This window comes from Harpegnathos saltator, unplaced genomic scaffold (genome assembly GCF_003227715.2).
Source record: "Harpegnathos saltator strain DR-91 unplaced genomic scaffold, Hsal_v8.6 scaffold119, whole genome shotgun sequence".
NCBI lineage: Eukaryota > Metazoa > Arthropoda > Insecta > Hymenoptera > Formicidae > Harpegnathos > Harpegnathos saltator.
Window position 1 is genome coordinate 123,576 of NW_020229894.1, and position 20,457 is coordinate 144,032.

Here is a 20,457-nt window from a genome sequence, read left to right on the forward strand (position 1 = left end):
GCGCCTCGGGCGATGTGGAATAGACGTGGCCGGGAAGAAAAAAAAATGCCCGGTTAAGAAAACAATTTTGAATAAATCAAACCGGACCCGCGTTGAATGTAAAAATATCATTCCCTTTTGTGCGCTACGAAGCGGAGTCTGAATTTCCGCGTGCGCGCTGTGTTATTTTTCCTTCTTCCCCCACCCCTTGCTCCTCCTCCTGTACCTTCTCCTCCTCCTCCTCCTTTTCCATTTTTTTCCCTCCTCCTTCTTTTTTCCCTTTTCAGAACGCGGAAAATACGGTTTATTGAAAATTTTCGCGAGCGAGTGAGCGGCGAGAATATTAAAACTGGCCGAAAATCACCGGTGAATAATTACTGACTCCATCAAAGCGGGCAAGCGTTGATTTATCGCCGCGTAAAAATCAAAGATTCACGGCACCGCGTGCGCGCGCTGTCGTGTTTGGGAAAAATATTTCAATATTTTATACGATCGCGCAAAAGTGGAGTAATTTCGGGGTTTCGGCGGTCATTCGTCGGCGCACTTGCCGTGCACTACATGCAGCCTTTCTCCCTCCCCCCTCCTTCCCCTTATATACACTCACACGCAACAAGAAGCTCCCGTGCGCGTTGGCCGAGCGAGCGATGCACTCTCGAAAATAACAGTTTAAACATATCGCCGTGAGCCTGCCGGCGATTGTTACGCGCATTTCTCCGTGCCAGACACTGAAAGAGGTTATAACGCGTTGTGTCGGGGATCTCTGAATCTTTTAATCCGGATCTATAAAATATACGATACGTGAGCACGCAACCGCCGTATAGATCCGCCGCGCGCGTTTTTGCCTCTCGCTCGGCGCTCGGCGCTCGGCGAAAATGTAAAACAGTTTTATTATGGATACAATATTGAGGAAGCGCTGTGTCGCGCGACTCCGCTCTTGCGCGCTCATAGGATTTCCGTCCTCGTGACCGCGCTCTTCCGGTTCACGCGAAGGCAGCCTCGCGGACGTGGCGACCCCTTTACGAAGAGACACGAACGTCGTTCGCTGGACTCGCGAGACGTCGCGAAGTCAGGCGGAAGTGATCGGAGAGAGCTTCTCTGCTTCTTTCTTCCTTTTCCTTTTTTATTTCTCAACAGGGAAAGCGGGCTTCTTCTCCTCCCGCAGGAGGAAAGCTGGACCTCGGGGGGGACGATGATCGCCGGCCGGGTTTGCAAGTCGATAAAGAATTCGCTCGAGATCATGTCGAGGTTAGCTTGAAGTCAGGTGGAAGTCGACGATCGATTTGATGTTCCTGAGATTTCATCGCGGTATCTGGAAGATGTTACAACGCGCACAGACCGGCGCGATGGACTTGACATTCGGTGCAAGGTTACCAGCATCGAATTTCTCTCTCTCTGGACATCAACATGAAGCTGCCCACCGCGACGAACACGTTGCTTTCGCAGGGCCGCTCCCTCTACTTTGAGTAATCAGTCAGACACTGAATCAGCGTCGCGTATAAAAGATTCTAATAACTTGGTTGCATAAAATGTCAAGGCTATCATGCCGGTCTGCGTAGCTGTCGACGTTCGGCTTATATCATGCAGGTCGAATCGACGCGGCCATATCGACTCGACTTGAATATACTGTCGCAAAAAATGTACAAAATACCATAAAATTGTTATACAAAACATTTTTTCGTATACTTTATATGGTACTTTATATGCAGTATAACGCCCTCACCTTACAACTTTTTTAAATTTTGAAAATTTATGTATTTTAATGCGTAGAATTGATTTCTAGAAACGAAAATTTTCGGAGGTATTCGCCAGAAATGAAAAAAATCCTTTAGTTTCGAGGGGTTGTTCCGATCCCTAACCCCTAACATTGAAACACTCGACGGCTACTCGATCGTCAATAATCCAGCCGACATGAGACTAATGAAGCTACAAGATATCTCGTAGATATCAATAAGTACAGACTGTACATCAACGCGATATCGACAAATGTCACGCGACTCTGTCGTCGGTGCGAAAAGAAATCGAGCTTTTGGGGAATCATCGTCGTCGAGACCGATTCGATTCGATCCACTCGCGAATATCTCGGGGGTGTGAAGACATACACATCGCTCGCTTATTACAGCTCGACTTCCGGCGCAAATGAGTCTCGAGGAGAGCCGCGGGATTTCTCTTAACGAACGGACCGTGATATCGTCGATTTGCCGAATTTCTTGCCGCCGGCGAGCGCCCGGCAAAAAGGGGCTCGGCTTATCGGAGAAACGCGCTCTCGCGTGCGCGTGTGTCCGTGTGTTTTCGGGCACGAGGATGCGTACGATGCGGCACGGCACGATGGTGAGGGAGAGGACACACACAGAGAGTGTGAGACAGAGGGAGAGGGAGGGGGAAGGTGAGAGAGGGCGATCCGCGGGAGGAAATCCCGATGAACCAAATTGGTCGACACGCTGTGTGCACACGAAATTAAAAAAGTTGCCTTCCAGGTCGATGCCTCGGCAAACGCCTCGGGCGCTAATTCCCCGACACGGACACCCGCGCCCGGCGTGCCGGATCACGCCCGCAATATCAATTATCGCTATTTATTTGCCCGCGTGTCCGATGCGACCGCGGCAACAGCGGCGAGCACCGCGTACACCAGCTCGCATGCGAAACGGCACGAGCACGATGATAAATTAAGGAAGCGCAACCAAACGTCGCGAGCGAGGGCCCGCCATCGACAGGCGGTAGTCGGTTGTGTGGACGGCAGCCGCGCAGTGAAACGATATACACAGTGCGAGTATTGAGCAGCGCGGTGGATAACGGAGGAATCTCATCTGATCCCCGATTCGATGATTTCGACTCGGTAATCTTCTGTACATATTATATCTCATCTGTACATCTGCGGCGCGGAATTCGCAAGTTTCTTCATGCGAAATGTTTGCAGATTTTCATGCAGACGCGCTGAAATTTTCCGTTAAGTTCGGTCCTCCGACGCGATAATTCTGAGATTCAGTAATTTTCTATATATGTGTTATCTCACTCGTATTTGTGTGTCTATGATTGGAATTTTCAAGAGGAGCGTCGAAACTGCGTTTCATCGAGTTTGATGGCCTCCGGACACGCTACAGAGCGTCGAAAAAATATTAGACCTATATTTTTTCAGTGACGTATTTCAATGTTAGGGATTAGGGGTTGGAACAACCCTCCGAAACTAAAGGATCTTTTTCATTTTTGGCGAATACCTTCGAAAATATAAGGTATACGAAAAAATGTTTTGTACAACAATTTTATGGTATTTTGTACTCTTTGCGACAATATATATTCACTTTTTCCGAAAAAGACAAATTTTTTAATTTACCTCCATTCCCATCCGTCATCTTTGCAAAATTTAAGTTCCGAAAACTCATCATCGACATCAATTCGACCCTTGACTTGTGAAACCGCGATGATAATAATAATAATATTATTATTATTATTATTATTATCCTTATTACTGTTATTTTTTTGCGTGACAGATAAGAGCGCAACAAAAATATTTACGCTCTCCCGGAATGCGCCGTCGCCCTCATGACGTCGATATCTCATACACTGTCGCTTCCACCCCCCCGCGCTCGCCCCCATAACCGATTACTGCGCAAGCCCGTGAATAAATAATCCTCAATCGCGATGCTTCGATGAGCAGCTTATCTCACCGTATCCGCGCCGTTTTGCAATGAAATTTCGCGCACGAAATCGCGCGCGACATTTCACAGCCGTGCCTCTTCGCGTGCCATTGTCCTCCGTCAACGAGGAGCTTCATCGCGTCAGCGCGCGTTTCGGCAATGTCGCACAGTGGCTGAAAAGACACATTTTTCCTCTTCTTTTTTTCACTTTCTTCCGCTTTATTTCACATATAATTGCAACCGTCTATCCGTCTTAAATAATGCGCATCAAAGGACGCTATTTTCCCCGTGTATACATTAATAAATAATAACGTGCCGCGCGCGCGCGCGCGCGTCCAAAAGCTCAAAAGCCCGGAAGCCCGGAAAGCCGAAATTCCGCCGGGCCGCCCCCTTCCCCTCGCCGCGGCCGCTCGTAAAATTGCCGTTCGACGGGGGACGATCAAACGCCGCCGCTCGGCTTTTATTCGCCGCGATATCACACACACAGCTGTGTGCGCTTACTGTGGCCGGAAGGAGGAAGCCGCCGGCGTGGCGCGGCGCCCTGCTTCCTTCCTCTTCGTGCTGCTTCCGCCGCTCCGTTCCTGCCGAGGATCCTCGCCTCCCGCCGCGGAGGTCCGCTCAAAGCGCCGTCGGCCGCCAAGTATTCCCGGAGTCGGCCAGACAGGAGCTTAAAGCAATTTCGGCCAGGTGCGTGTCCCGGTGCGGCGCACCGGCGACCCGGTGGAACCTGCCGAGGGCCTCACGCAGGGTCTCGATCGCCTCGCTGACCTGCTCCTCCTCCATGCTCGCCAAGCCGCGGGTATAGAGCGCCTCACACTCCCGCAGGCACGCAAGCCGATCCTCCAAGCAGATTTTCTTTTGACAGCCCGGACATTTTATCGGCTTACACGGCCGCTGCTGTTGCTGCTGCTGCTGCTGCTGCGAGGCTCGCGAGTGCAATCTGCCGCAGCCCGCCGTGGGACATCTGGGGGTGAGATATCAAGAGGATATTCCGCGAGTTTCTTTTGTGCGCCGGCCGCTCGTCACTGTGAGACCGCGGAACGGCAGGGGAAGACAGATTTTCTGATTGAGCCGGGCCGAAAACTCCTCGCCCCGAGGCAGCGCGCGTTATTAGCCGACAATCGCGAGTCGCAAACACCTCCCTTCTCTCAGCGCGCTGTAATATCATACTTGCGGCAAAAATTACTCGTCTTTTCTGACAATAATCCGCTCGCGTTGCGCGATTATAGTGATGAATATATCGAAAAACTTTCGTCTCAGCGCAGCGTCGAAGGGCAAAAAGAAGAAACGAATATAGTTGTGCACTAGTTTAGCGAAGAGGAACAAGACGAATGGGACGTAGCACGACGCTACGCGAAATGCGAAAAGTCGTGAGAGTGTCTTAATAGGTATTAAATTGTCCCTTCGGGGGGAACAATTCCTCAATACCGAGCGAAGAAGACACAGCCGGAGGGTGGAGGACTTTACGCTTCAACTGTCGTCGTCGTCGTCGTCGTCGTCGTCGTCGCCGTGATTGTACACCGACGCGGAGCCTTTTTCATTGATTTCGACGCGGTACTTAGGAGAATTACATTTGCGTTGGCGCGACGATGAAATAATTACTCGTAATTGAACTTTTGTTCGCGCGTCGACCGGCCCCGCAACTCAAAGGGGCGCGCGCTGTAGTTTATTTCTCGGGGAAAAATACTGTCGTCCGATGTACATTGTTGACATAAAGGACGCGTAACGAGTGGCGCTATCCGGCGCAGCAGAAAATTACCGCGAAACTGATAAAAGCACCTGGCTCCGTCTCGCGTCGCCGGCGCCGCAAGGATCTCTCACGACGGCGAATGGAAGTACCTTTGACGGGAGCGTCCTTGCGCTTCCCTTTGAGAACTTCGCCTCGTTCGCCGAGGACTTGCGGTTTTTAACGATCACTAAAAACATCTGCTAACTTCTCCCTCCCCCCTCCTGCCTCGCTCTTCCCCGCGCCGTGTCCCTCTCTTCGCCACCTTAGGCTGCTTGTTATTCTCGTCGCGTGACATTTTTGCGCTTTTATCTCTCTTTCCCCGTCGTTTTTGATACTTTTGGAAAGTATCTAATCGTACCTCGACTCTTCTTAAGATTCGAACTTTATTCGTGAAAGAGAGAGAGAGAGAGAGAGAGAGAGTGTGAGTAGAGACGTGACTTTTTTTCGCATGAGTTTCCGACGGCATAAATACCTGGACCGGACCTTGAGCATTTTCAATTAATAACTTAATAACTATTGCGATTTTTGCAAAATGGTGCACATGACTTCTTTTTCTCAGTTCGATCTGACTAATTTTCACAATTCTTCGTTTCCAAAAGATCCCGAACACCCTGTGTATATATATATATATATATATATATTTAATATAATAATTAATTATACATATAATAATATAATATTATGATTTATGTACATAATTATATGTGATTTTATATAGTTATCTATAATCTTTTCAGATCGGGCAATAATAAAGCGACTAAATCATCCATCATCCCATCATAATTACACTCACAAAACAATTTTTTTAATTTTCACTTTGCCATGCCAACTTTTCTTGACCAGCGTACACAAAGAATAACGAAGGTTACCGATTAATTGAAAAGCGCGAGGGGTACTCAAAGATTGTATTCTCCCTTCGTCATGTGTCAACCTCACGTTGCCTCACACGAAATTCATACTCGGAGCGAACGGCCGAAGCACAAACGCGTTTCTGCCGAAAATGAACATCGGTGAACTGAGAGAGAGAATGTATTCGACACTTCAGTTATCTGCTTTAAGACGCGGCTACTCGACGAGGCGACCAGTCTAATCGTGTCTCGAGCAACGTACGATTGCGAACGATTCGAGAAGCCCTCGCGGAGAGGCTCCGCCGGCTGCGAAAGACAGACGGAGAGAGAGAGAGAGAGAGAGAGGGGGGAAGGGAGAGAGTGTTAACGTCGACCGTCTTAATTAAACGTACTTGACATCATTTCCGATCGATATTGCTCCTCCTCGGTAATCTGTCGAGAGGGAGACATTCGAGCGTAGGAGAAAGAGAGAGAGAGAGAGAGAGAGAGAGAGAGAGAGAGAGAGAGAGAGAGAGAGAGAGAGAGAGAGAGAGAGAGAGAGAGAGAGAGAGAGAGAGAGAGAAAGTGAGGCGGGAGAACTTGGCCCGACGCGGTGTATCGATAAGACTGTTCATTCAATTAAATTAGTCCCCTGTTAATGAGCTTGATGTCGGCGAATTTAAATGGACTTACCTCAAGCTCGCGGAGTCGTTCGTCAGATTCTCAAAGCGCGGCCAGTCCTCTTGGCAGGCTTTGCATGTGCACCGAAACCAATATCTTGCCGCCAGTGTCCTTTGACGCTCGGCGAGGCTCCTCTTCGTGAATATCGGCCCGTAATTTTCGGCAATAACGTCGCCGGGCCGCAGACCGCGGGTCGCCCTTATTACGATGTGCCGGCCGACGAAGTATCTGCGGTGTCGAGACAATGACGGACGATGACGGACAAAGCGAGTGCGCGAGGCGACGGTTATGCCGAGCGATCTGTCTCTTGGGTCCGGTCAGTCGCGGTTAGCGCGATCAACGTTAACGTTACCGTTAACGTCGCCACGATGATTCACAGCAGCGGCGCGACGAGTCGTCGACGCGTTAATAAACTAGGACGACGCGGGGCGAGGCCTCGCGAGACCTGTTGTCCCCCCCCCTCCCTTCCCCTTACTCCCGCACGTTGTTGACTGAATTAACCGAGTTAGCAGCAGTCGCTTCGGTGGACTTTTGCCTGACGCTTTAATGAACTTTTACGCGGGCGTAGCGTGTGACGTAAGAAGAAAGAGAAGAGCGAGAGAAAAGGGAAATTGCCGAGCAACACGGTGAGAGTCCGAATTGACAACTAGATAACCTCATGGTGAAAAGAAATGAATTAATTAATTATGTTAATGACTAATTAATTATTTTTATTTCGGATTTTCATTTCTTCAGAAGATCTTCTGGAAGAGATGAAGGCAACGCCATTTTGTGACGGTTTAGTTTTCTTTTCTCACTCGACTGTCCGCTTTCGGAGGTTCTAAAGAACAACCGCACAGATATGATAAATAAACAAATCCGTTATTAACTATCGACTTTCACGATGTCGGCAAGCAGCTGTTCGAATTGTCGTTTTTATTATGCCTTTTGCTAATATTGAGAGATCGCTGGAACCAATCGGGCACCAAATTTGGAGCAAGAACAAATCTAAATATCAGCTGATTATCAGAGGAAACGAATTGCAATTGTCGCGAATTGGAGCGCGATTGTCACAAATCATCGCGACGGCGTCGCTAATTGGTACATTCCCGTTACTTAGCCGAAGCTCCTCTCTTTTGTTCGCACGAGGCGCGCGAGATTTACAGCGGGATTTATCGCGCGAGAGGCGTGCCTTTTTCATCGCGATCCGCTCGCGCGATCGCTGTAAACTAATAGTCTCGCAAATATGAAAAATCATTCGCAAACGCATAAAGCAAATTTCCCGCCGCTGAACGTTACGCGCGCACCGCGCACGTGTTTCACGCGAGCGCCGTTCTTTTTTTTCATCACCCGGGCATTCTTTTCAATAAAACCGCGCGCGCGCACGCATGCGTGAGCGTCGGACGAGCTAAAACAGCCTGTCGGCGGTCGTTAATCAGCCGACCCGCGCTCGGAAAAGGTCGCGAGCCACGGCGAGCTGATAAATCGAGAAGCGGCGAGAGCGACGCGATTATCTCGCGACGAAATAATCCCCGCGAATCGCGCGACAAGAAGACTCCGACGATGTTAATAACGCGTTAACAACAGCAACAATTCGCGCCTGCGTCGTCGCGAGGGCGCGGGCGAGACCGCGACATTGCGGAATAATTCCGCGCGTAATGGCCGCGAGCGGCCGAGTCATCGCGGAAGCTTCAGCTACGCACGCGAAGCCGCGTGCTTAATTAGCGTTAATAGATTCGCGGGGCGGCGGAAGCGCCGCGGACGCGTGTTCGTAAACGCGCGGGAACGACTTCATTCCCGCCAATTACACCGTTTTCCACTTTGCCCCAGCTTATTACGCCGCGGCACATCGGGCGATTTATTCGGACGTCGAGATCATCCACGTGAGGATATCTGGACGGTGCCGTCAAGGTTTAGTCAAGGGAGTGTACCGATTTACGGCAGGAGGAGGTTACGGTGCTTCGGGTCACTCGGCTCGGGATTCCAGCCAGCACTTGCTTCTCTCACGTGTTTACACCTTGCCTGCCTGTGTGCGCGCTTTACAACACAACCCCGCGGAGAAATTTCTCAGGACTCCCCAGGTCGGATACAGCATAGATTCCGATTAGAATTGCCAAAATCGAAAATTGATTACCCGATCACGATACCGATTGCGAATCCCATTCTCGCTTCAGACGCGGGTTATCTGGTTGGAATCGAGAGAGAGAGAGAGAGAGAGAGAGAGAGAGAGAGAGAGAGAGAGAGAGAGAGAGGAATAATACGGGAACTGGCGCTTTTCTGCTCTCAGTCGATGCATTTTTACGGTATCAAACAGGAAACCTCACTTCCTTACACGAACTGTTGCGCTCGATGAGATCAAGCATCAGAAGAATAAAATTTTAATACAGACCGGGGGGGGGGGGGGGGGGGAGAGAGAATATATTCGGGGAACTTGGGCTTTTGCACATATTGACAGAATCGCATATCTCGGAAACATCGTACGTGCATTTCCGACTGGAAAACCCGCAAGCTTCGAAAAGCAGAATCAGACCCCGAAAAATGTTTTGTAATGTCCCTTGACAGTTTTCAGCAAATCGACGCAACAAATCCCTTCGGAGATGCTACTTCGCAGCGAGCTGCTGCAAAGCCGAACGTACTCGAGAAGGAAAGCCAAGGTAGAAAGCCCCCCGAAGTATATACCGTAACTTTCCCCTCACCGCTAATTAGACCTGCCCCCTCGTAGAACGCACCGGCCAGATATTCTTACGTCGATTATGTCGCTGTTGAACTTGATGAGTCGTTTGTTCAACCCCACCTCCGCCGCCGCCGTCCATCCTCCCGCTCCTCCCCCGTCTTCCAGCAAAAGTACACATACGCGACGATAGAAATACACAGTTCGCGCGAATTACTTGGTCGCGCCCGGGAGACTTCGTCAAGTTTCGATCGTCGATACGCCCGCCCGCGCGCGCGCGCGAAAGTGTACTCGCGCGTGTATACCTAGGACGAAGTTTTGATTCTCTGCATTAACTCCCTCCCTCCCTCCCTCCCGCCCATCCCCAAATTCCGTTCAACTTGGCGGATCAACGGAGAATCCCGCGAGATATAACGCTATACTGGCTATTGTCCCATTTTGACGCTACAAATGGTGGCTCGCCGGCGTTTCGCTCATGTCGAGACTTCCAGAAGGACCCGTTAAGGAGCCTCCGCGGGGTGGCTCCTGCGCTATAAGCGTTTATAGAGAATGGATATTCAATATTCGATTATCTCAGTGTACTCTCTCGCTGCATTCACTCTTAACGCCGACAAGCGAAGTATCAGTTGTTCGACTTGGTCAACTGCACACAGTGCGCACGGCGAACGTCAAATTATCCTTGTGTGGGTGAATGAAGTAATTCTCTGTCGTTTACAGTACATTTTCCTATTATTCTTTTATCGGCTTATCGACGGAAGTTTCGATCTGAAGGAACGAGAGAGAGAGAGAGAGAGAGAGAGAGAGAGAGAGAGAGAGAGAGAGAGAGAGAGAGAGAGAGAGAGAGAGAGAGAGAGAGAGGAGAGAGAGAGAGAGAGAGAGAGAGAGAAAGCGAGAGAGAGAGGAATTCTTAAGGACAAAAATAGCAGTTGTATGCTTACAGTAAATTTTTCTGCCATTCTTTTACTGACTCATCGACGGAAGCTTTGATTTGAAAGGAGCGAGAGAGAGAGAGAGAGAGAGAGAGAGAGAGAAACATTCTTAAGGATAAAAATAGCAGTTATATGTTTAGCAATGCTGTTTATCAACAAAAGTTCAAATGCAGGTACGGTACAGCAATAAAACTAAACATTTTTCACCATCTTGAAGAAATACGTGAAGAAACATGTCGATGTTCGCCGTGAAGGACGACACTGACGGTTCGAGAGACGACAAAGCGTGTTATTCAAGGAGCATTACTAAAAATCAGCGCTTGCGCATTTGGATCGCATCAGATTCGAAGGCCGGTATTTAGAGTCGTAAATTATACACGGCCTCTCGTTAAAAATATGATTAATTGCAAAAAATATTACAACGAATTGCTTATAATCTCGATTCGTGTCAGTATCTCTTCTTGCATGAAGAAGGTACGGTGACGAACTGTCAGGAAGTTGCAACGACTAGCTTAAACGACTTAAGCTTAAGATACCAAGTTTCCGCCTGGATGTTCTTTTCCTTTTAGCGCGTTCGTTCGTCGGGCGTCTGTTGCAATCGGAAGCATCCTGTAATAATAAATTACTCGACACACCTGCAAACGCGCGACGTCCTGCCGGCTTCTCGATCCAGCTCCTCCTGTTCTCAGTTGCTTCGTCGTGCCGCTCCACCGATGCCTGCACTAGCGTGGATACGTTTCGATCGGAGAAACACGAGTCGATCAACCGCGCCGTCGACGGGGGAGGAGAGAGAGAGAGAGAGAGAGCCCGATTCAATGTCTCAGAAATCGGTGAAATATTTTAATCACTCGACGCGGGTCGCAAATAACTCACCGATACGCACCGCTCCGTCGGCCTCGGGCAAAATAATTCGGTCGCGGCGAGCACGGGAGAGACACGCGAGAGAGCACCGAAACAATCGGCAGAGACGGGTAGCGGAGAGTGAACATCCCCTACCGATTGTCGTCCGCCAATCAACAAGATGCACGCACATTCGGCGGCCGGGAAATCACCAAGACCGAAACGCTGCCGAAGCATTTTGGAATCCTCGAGCTCGTCGGATAGTCGCGAATATCGAGATGATCGAATGCTGAATAATTGAATGCCAAATCACTGCTCGGTACGGCTGTCACTTGCAATTAGCTGCGTAATTGAGTACACCGTTAGCGTCCGCCGTTACAAATTATTGCTTCTTCCAACAAAGGATGACAAAGGAGGGAATCGTACACGCGACGTTGATTTATTATTTATCGATTATTCAAAGCGGACGGAGCGATCCCGTCGAGGCGGTCTGCATCTGTCACAGTCACGGCCTTTTATCGGTGCTCAGAAGGGAGTTCGTATGATTAGGAGATGCCGGCAATCATGCAGCAAATTGTCGCGCCGGTCTGTGCACGTCGATGTAAACAACGGATTCTGGCGGAAACAACTGCGAGAGAAACAGTCAAGATGCAAGGTTTGAGCCGACAAAAGCTTTCCTAGAGGAAAAGGCGGCTACATGAGCCGAGTCGAGCGTCGATTTCCAAGTCGCTTGTCGCGATGTAACGATTACTTGAACCGAGTTCGGAAACTGAGATCAGAACAGAGTGCCGTTTCTCGCACAAGCCCGATGAGTAGCAACTCGCAGCGTCTCAAAGCGGAACAATAGTCCGTATAGCGTGGCACCTCCCCGTGGAAATTCCCCGTCGGTATCCTCCAAGTTTAGCGGAATTTGCGGGATAAAATTGAATAAATAGAAGGCTCGGAAATTCGAGCATTAATATTGAACGAGCTGTGCGCTGTCAATCCGCGGGCTCGGCCTCTCGAGGCCTCTGAACAGTTTTCGACTTTTCTTCTCGAGAGATCCATAGAAATTCTGCTACTTTGCGACGACGTCGCGCACACTACGCGTTTATTTCGTTATTTTAGTGCTCGATTGGGATTGACGACACGCATTTACAGTGATATACTGAATGCTAAATTTCAAACGTAACAGGTAAAAGATCTCGAAAACTATGAAAGATATTAAAGAAAGCTAAAACACGTGGTCCACGATTTCGAAGGGGAAAGAGAATGGCATTATCAGTTTTTTATTTTGGTTTTATTTTGGTTTGGAGGGCATTTTCAAGGTCAGTTGAAGGTCAACTTAATTTTTTAAAAATAGAAAGCCCAATTTTATACTGTATCTTCTCTTTCTACCAATTAATTTTAACAACTTTTGTCTGAAACATTTTTTTATTTGCCTAATATTTTTTTTAATATTTCAGGAAAACTTGGTAACTTTTTCAACATTTAACTTACGATATATCTCGCTAACTGTTCGTCGAAAGAAAAAAATAATATTAAACTTTTTTACTTTATTTATTATCAAGAATATATTACTATAATAGTACCTTAACTTTTGTTAATTTAATAATTTTGAAATTTCCAAAGGTTAACAATAAGTTAACAAAAGTTAGGGCACTATTATAATAATATATTCTTGATAGTAAATAAAGTAAAAAAGTCTAATACTATTTTTTCTTTCGACGAATAGTTAGCGAGATATCGTGAGTTAAATGTTGAAAAAGTTACCAAGTTTTCCTGAAATATTTAAAAGAATATTAGGCAAATAAAAAAATGTTTCACACAAAAGTTGTTAAAATTAATTGGTAGAAAGAGAAGATACAGTATAAAATTGGGCTTTCTATTTTAAAAAATTAAGTTGACCTTCAACTGACCTTGAAAATGCCCTCCAAATAAAAAACTGATAAAGCCATTCTCTTTCCCCTTCGAAATCATGGTACACGTGTTTTAGCTTTTTTTAATATCTTTCATAGTTTTCCAGATTTTTTACCTGTTACGTTTGAAATTTAGCACCCTGTATATTTTCGTCGAGCCTACTATTAGGTTGGTAAGAAAAATACCCAGTCGATGTCATCCCTTTCACTTCATTCGTGAAAGTTACCGACCTCTTCGCGACGTCGATTTCGTCTCCGATTTTCCTCAACAACGCAACAAGCTGATGAACACAAGTCGTCGGTTTATAAAATCAACCCCGAACGAAACGCGATGCGCCTCCCGCCCCGAAGCAGACTCGACGTGGAACCAAAATTCCGACTCGCGGCACGCACGAATAGCCGAGCGAGGGGGTGGGAATGCTAGGGGATAAGGGGTGCGCGCTCTCTTAAAGATAACGGCGCGCAACGTCGACGGCAAAAGACCTCGCGAGAGGGCTTTTTGCATGCGCCAACACCTCGTGCAACAGAGTGAGGCGAGGAACAGCGCTGGTGGTGGTGATGGTAGTGGCGATGGTTTTCCGGCAACAAAAGGCTGCGCTCGGCCGAATGCTTGGAAAGAACTTTACTTAACAGACCACCCCGGCGCGGCGCGCAACCCGATTAATAATTCCCTCAAGGACACAGGCGATTGTGTACCGTCTGGTTATACTAATTAGCTCTCTCATCTGCCACGACGGTCTACTCTTTCGCGCGGCTACGTTATTAGTATGCAAATCAAAGCGAGTCGCGAGCACTTTGCCGGGCCGCCAAAGTTCGGCGTGAGAGAGAAAGAGAGAGAGAGAGAGAGAGAGAGAGAGAGAGAGAGAGGGGGGAGAGAGAGAGAGAGAGAGGGAGGGAGAGGGACCGTGCGCGCAATATGTGTGTGTGTGTGTGTGTGTGTGTGTGTGTGTTTGTGGGAGTGTGTAACCGTGGAAATTTCGCGGCACACGCCACGGGATTCTCAACGTTGATCGCTTTGACCCGCTTCGAGTTAGTTCGCGGAGCGGCTGCGCGACCGCCCGCGAACCTTTGACGGCGAACCTTTTATTCGGTTAATTATCGTGCTCGACGCCGCGGCTATTGAGGAGTTATCGGAGAGACGGCGATTGAAAGGCAAAGAAAGTCCGAGGACGATCGCGTCTACGAAATAACACGCCGGGAAATTATGTTTCTCGCTGGTTTCCCTTTTCTCTCTTCACCGTTTTTACTCTTCCCCTCCCTTTTAGCTCTTCTTCCGCTCTTACCTCGCGCTGTCGGAAAGTATCTGTATAGTTTGTGCATAAAGGTGTAAATATTTCTACATGGCTTGTATAAACAGACAATTCTTCAGCGGATCTGCGTTGCGAGGCAAGAAGACTAAACATAAACAAGGATCGAGGAAGTAGCAACTGTAAGTTATGCTTGAAGCCTCGGCTCTTCGGAACTTAGAATTTCGGAAGCTCACACAGTCGTTATATTCGAATAACGAAATTCCAAGGTGTGAATATTCGATCGATACGAATCGCGTCGCACTCCCCGAAATTAATTCTACCAAGAGCTTCGATATTTCGAGTCTCTTCCAAGTCGAAAGATATTCGAAACTCCCAGCTTCAACTTCAAGCGACGAATTATACCGAAGCGTCGAAGCTTCAAACGCATCAAGCAGTACTTGCCGCCAACAACGATCGATCATCTGAGCCTACATGTTCTTCATCATAAAAAGAAAGAGATAGAGAATATACAGGGTGTCTGAGACGCAACGCGCGCTAACGCTCGTCGCGTATATGGGTTAGGTCAAACTGAACACAAAAGTCTTACAGCCCCCATTCTGCAAACGACCGTGTAAAATTTTGAATTATCGATTAGGTAGATTAATTAAGGAAGATAAAGAAAGTGGATCAGGTCAAAGTGAAGCAGGCGGAACGTTACTTCGCCCTTCGCTCGCTGCCGTTCGGCGAGCGGCGGCGAGTGGAGGCGTCGCTCCGCACGCGGATGTTCAGCAACTTTGTTTAATTAATAACTGAAAAATTTTACGCGGTTGTTTTGCAAAGTGGCGGAGGACTTTCTTGTTCAGTTTGATCTGAACTGCGAGCACCCGACGGCAGGCAGGCGTCGCCATCACAGCTCATCTATCGTATCGAGCGCGGTTATTCGCCAACTTTGTTTAATTAATATCTCAAAATTTTACGTAGCTGTTTGCGAAGTGGCGGAGGACTTTTGTGTGCACTCCGACCTAACCTGCATGTACGCGAGAGAGCGTTGTCGTGCCCTGCATCAGACATCCTATATACGGACGTATTACAGGCTCGTTTTTTATCGCCGGACTGGCTGCTTTACCTTGTACTAGTTCTCTTTCTCCCTTTTACCCAACAAGCCCCCACTATATACCTGTCTGTTTTTTAATTCCGGAAATGTACACTACTTCAGCGATAGAAAACGAGCTGGATGAACTTTCGAAAACCATTCACACCTAATTGCCATAAATTTAATGCCAATAATACTGTTCGAGTAATACCGTAGATTTCAAGCAGTAGCAAGTAGAGTTCAAATAATATATCATAATACATCGCAATTAGTATCTCGATTTTTTTTTCAATTAGTATTTATTAGTGTTACACTAATTCCCCAAATTAATCTATGCACCGCCATCGTACGACAACGAATGAATATTTCTTCTGATCTCACTTTACCGCGATGTAATTGCTTCATTTTTTAATTTAGAAACAGCGAAATTTTTTAATAGCGACAAATATACGGTTGTAATACGTAGACTTATCTTTCAGAACATAATATGACAGGGATTTAATAATATAAGCAATCATATAGGTAAAGTTACTTAAACCTTTTGGCATTAAAGTTCTTCGTCGATGAAAATCCATGCAGGCGCATTAATTTCGGATCACTCGCTAAAATTCGCGTCGAAAGGACGCTTGGGCGGCGGTTTTCGGAAGTTCACCCGGCGAAGCCATTAATAAACATCGAACGCGCGCCGCGAGATGCTCGATCCGGCGCGATAACATTATCAAGAGCATCGCGCCGCCTGCGATTTGTACGTCATGAAGTTCGCACGACATGCCGGCGACATGGCGGCGGATTTATTTTCCCGTGGATGCGCCGCGCGACAGTCGACAGAGAAGGAGCGCGAGGGAGAAAGAAGATCGCGAGAGAGAAGGAGAGAAGGAGCGGCGGCGTCTCTCTCTCTCTCTCTCTCTCGTCGTATCACGCTTCTTTCTCCTTTCCCTTACCTCGTCACCGCGGGATAGCAGTCGTGATTGAAACGGGCGACCGTGGGATAAATTGCCACGCCGAGATAGACCGGTCGGCTGCCGCGGAATCGATGCTGCGCGCTTAGCCGCGTCTCGAAGAACTCGTGGGCGTTAAATTGGAGCAGCTGCAGGTTCCTCAGCAGCAGGCCAGCCACGCTGATCTCCTCGGCGTCTGGGACTCTTCCTGCGGACTCGCCGAAACTTTCCGTTATTAGTAGCTTCGCGCGAGAGCGCGCGTTTCTCCGTCTCGCGCGACCTTCTCGGCGGGAAAACTTCCCGCCGGGAAGTCCCTCGCTCTGCGGGGAAAGGCGCTCGCGCCGAAGAACCTCGGAGACTCTACGCCGCGCCGGAGACCGCGCGCGAATCTGCTGAATCGCAAGTCCAACCGCGAGGCAAGCATAGGAATGCAACGATAAACCGATATATCGAGAGACAAATACCGAATATTTTTTTGTCTCGGATAAAACTGAAAATCGATATATCGATATGAATTTTACTGATATTTCGTATTTTTCAGTTACAGCTCTGGGGGCCTATTACGGCCTTCTACGACCGAGATGAAAATTCCAAAAGTGAGTGAGTGAGTTCACTGGAATATATATTATTTAATTGGTCGATGTCTAGTAAATTCGCTCACTTTTATCATTTTCACCTCGATCGTTGAACCGTAATAGCATCTCCCGCTTCATGTATGCGCGGTGATCTCCTGATCGGCAAATACGACTGCGGTTTATTATATATTTTCTAATAAGAATATGATATGATAAATTACATGAAGATAAAAATTTTTAAAAGATCTTTTTAAATTTTTCGCGTACCCCCCTATATGTATACATTTTTTTATATAAATATCGATATTTTTCAAAATTATCGATATTATCGTTATCGATGGTTCCGAATGACGATAATATCGTTATCGATATTTTGAGAAATCCCTATTTGCCCCTGATTGCATCCCTAGGCAAGCACATTTCCCCTTCCCCCTCCCCCTCCCCCGCGAGAGCGAGCCCTCGTCGAGCTGAGCTCGAGAGCGCGGCAAATCTATCCCGCCAAGTTAAATACGAGCCGCAGGTGCGATAAATACCGTCGTCCGCGGCGGGACGATCGAAGAAGCCGACCCTCTGCAGGCATTTCAGCAGAAAGGCCGCCATCAGCGATCTCTCGAGGAAGTCCTTGGCCGTCCGTCTGTCGCGGTGCGTCACCAGATCGTACGCTCGCACGTCGACGCCCTCGTCGTCGCCGTCCTCGCGGGATTTCATTGTGCCCACCTGCCCCTCGTCGTCCTTCTCCTCCTCCTGCTCCTTCCCTTCTGGCTCTTCCGTCACTTTCGCCGACTTCGTCGTCGCGGTAATCCCGTCACCTCGTCTGGACTCCCTGAGCTTCCGCCGTCTGATCCTCCTTTTGGCCGACTTGCTCGCCGACTTGGCGTCGTCGTCGTCGTCGCGCATATCCGGCCGCGTCGTAACCGCGAGCGTCGCCGAAGGCGCCGCGGCCTTTTCGCAAGCGCGCCCGCCACTCTTCCGCAACTCCTCGCAGATCCTCAAACACTTACGCACACCCTCCTGCGTCACCATCCGCAAGGCGAGCATGCTGAGTACGCTCATGCCGGAGCCTGGGGAGGGGGGGTAGAAATTTAAAAGTGGCTTGTAATTACCCGCGCGTACCGAAGGGCGCTCGCTTGCCGCTCGAGATAATGGCCCGCGCGCGCGCGCGCGCGCGTACCGGAGGCGGCGAACGCGCTTCCGGTTTTATTTATCGCGGCGGAGAGGCCCCGGGAGAAATATGACGAAGTTTATTACGCCATCGGGAGCGTGAGCTCGGCGACGGGCGCGCGTTCGCCGGAAGCTCCGCTGGCTTATCGTTCACCGACGCTGGGCGCTAATCGATTACGGAAATTTAGCCGGCTAAAGTAATCGGCGCGAGTTGGTAATCGGGATTAATAATCAATCGTCATGCACGCAATAATCTGGGAGTGATTCGGTGGACCGGTGAGATTAATTATTATAACGATTATAAATGTACGGCCAATGGAATTTGAGTAATATCGATTCGAACGGTCGTTGTACGCAATCGCGATTTGTTATATGTTAAAACTGCGATCCCGTTCGCAGCTCAATTGTTCGGTTCTTCTTTCGTCGGGTAAATTCATTTTGACAAATATACGGGTGATACTTCATTCCACGGCTTCAGCGCCGAATTTATGCCAGTTACGCTCTCTCGGTGAAACAATACTTGTAATGATGTAAGAAAAGTAAGCTAACACGAGCCGATGGCGAAACAAACGTTGGTTGTCGTTATAAATTATTGTAAATAATAAATATGATAGAAAATTCGAATTCCTCATAATTTAAGAAGGTCCGCGAAATAATCGTGGCCTTGAATAGCGGTTGAAAAAAAAATCCCCCAAAAAGATATTTGCGATCTCCGCGGCAATAGTGTCGAACAACTTTGCGCGTCGCAACGACAATGGAGCGTCGTGTTTAATCTCACCTATCAACAGGGCCAAGATTTTGCACTCGTACTTGTGATACGTCGCCATCGCGACGTCCCTGCACTTTCTGCCGCAGAAGGCGACGCTGCTGCAGTTCGGGCATCCGAGCGGCGCTCTTAGTCTAAAAATTCCCAGGATATTCGTTAGATCGATTGAAAGGGAAACGGGGTTAGTAGCGGAAGGGAGTAAATTATGCAAATTGCCGAATAAAAGCCAAGCAGGAACTTTCGCCGTTGTCGCTCGCGCAAAAGGATCGTCGCTCGGGGGGGATCGGCAGGTTCCATTGGGGATGAGTTTAAACTCATCGCTCAACACAGTTCCGAATGAAATGACGAGCGGGACTAACGAACAAAAATCGACTCGCACGAGCGACGGCGAAAAGCTGGAAAATTCGATTGGAAGCCACCGATCGAATTGATGCTACTGAGTGAAACAAAACACCGTCGCCGTCGGCGATAGCGAAACAATGTTGGACGTTGATCGATCGGAATCTTCATTGACTGAAATAATCGGCGCACCGATGACCAAAATTAATTAATCGCCGTCTGCGCAATAATGAATAATTTAATCGATCGATGAAATTAATTATGAATCAATGTATAATCAATCATATTGAAGCCATCAATTGATCGTTATGAGGAGTGAATGTTGCCTCGTCGTGAGCATCAGTTCATAAATTGATAACACACGCGTGTTAACAAACTAAGCACGCAACGCTCATCTTGACGCGGCACAGTTGTTTGGTCGCGCCTTTTCATTGACGGTTCGACGAAGATATAATTCTGCCGAGTAACTGCAAGCTCAAGAATAATCCGCACAAATTTAACAAACAGACCGATTTAACCACAGAGTTCGATATTAAATCGTATCAACTTTCAAAACGCAATTTTCCTGTTTCAACGTTTACCACGATTCTTAATTTAATTCGAGAAAATTGTTACAAATAACAACTCGGGAAAAATCAAAGTGCTGCGTTAGCTCGCTCATTAAAGAAAAACAGACGCAATTGTCGCAAATTGCGACACCGTCATCAGTTCGCCGTTCGCGTAATTCCAATTAACTCGACGTTAATTTCGATTATTCGAAGCAACGAGCATTTCTCGAAGGACCAACGCCCAAGCCTGCGGGAAAGCGACACAGAGGACAGCCAAACGACGACGAACCGGAAGATCCGATCCTGCCAGTCTCCCTTTGCCCTTCCCCGTCTCCCTTCGCCCGGCGTTTCCCTCGGAAGCGTCGTTGCAGACGAGCGCGCGCGCGCGCGCGCGCGGCAGCGGCGAATTCCGCAGCGAAATTCTTTGCGCCTTGTTTAGCGCGCGCGCTCGGCTTTTACCGTCGCTTAATAACGAGTCCCCGTTCGCATACGGTTCGTCACATGCACCGCTCTCGGGTTAATGAAATCCGTTTTCTCTCTCGCCGTCGTGAGTTTATTCGTAAAAAGCGCCGGGCTTACCGCGGACCGTGCGGACAAAGCGAAAGTTACGCGGAGGATTACGCGCCGTCCAAGGATTGTCCAT

General features: G+C 48.4%; 1 protein-coding gene across 1 annotated transcript in view; it reads right to left on the reverse strand.

Annotated features, from left to right (window-relative positions):
- Positions 1-3,439: 3,439 nt before the first annotated feature.
- Positions 3,440-20,457, reverse strand: part of LOC105181493 (SET and MYND domain containing, class 4, member 2) — a 65,345-nt gene continuing 48,327 nt past the window's right edge. The window contains exons 5-9 of the mRNA XM_025304169.1: positions 18,940-19,061; positions 17,534-18,061; positions 16,429-16,633; positions 6,861-7,076; positions 3,440-4,575 (exon numbers count right to left, since the gene is read on the reverse strand). Coding sequence (XP_025159954.1) covers positions 4,230-4,575; positions 6,861-7,076; positions 16,429-16,633; positions 17,534-18,061; positions 18,940-19,061 — 1,417 coding nt within the window. The 3' untranslated portion in view covers positions 3,440-4,229. The remainder of the gene's footprint in view (positions 4,576-6,860; positions 7,077-16,428; positions 16,634-17,533; positions 18,062-18,939; positions 19,062-20,457) is intronic.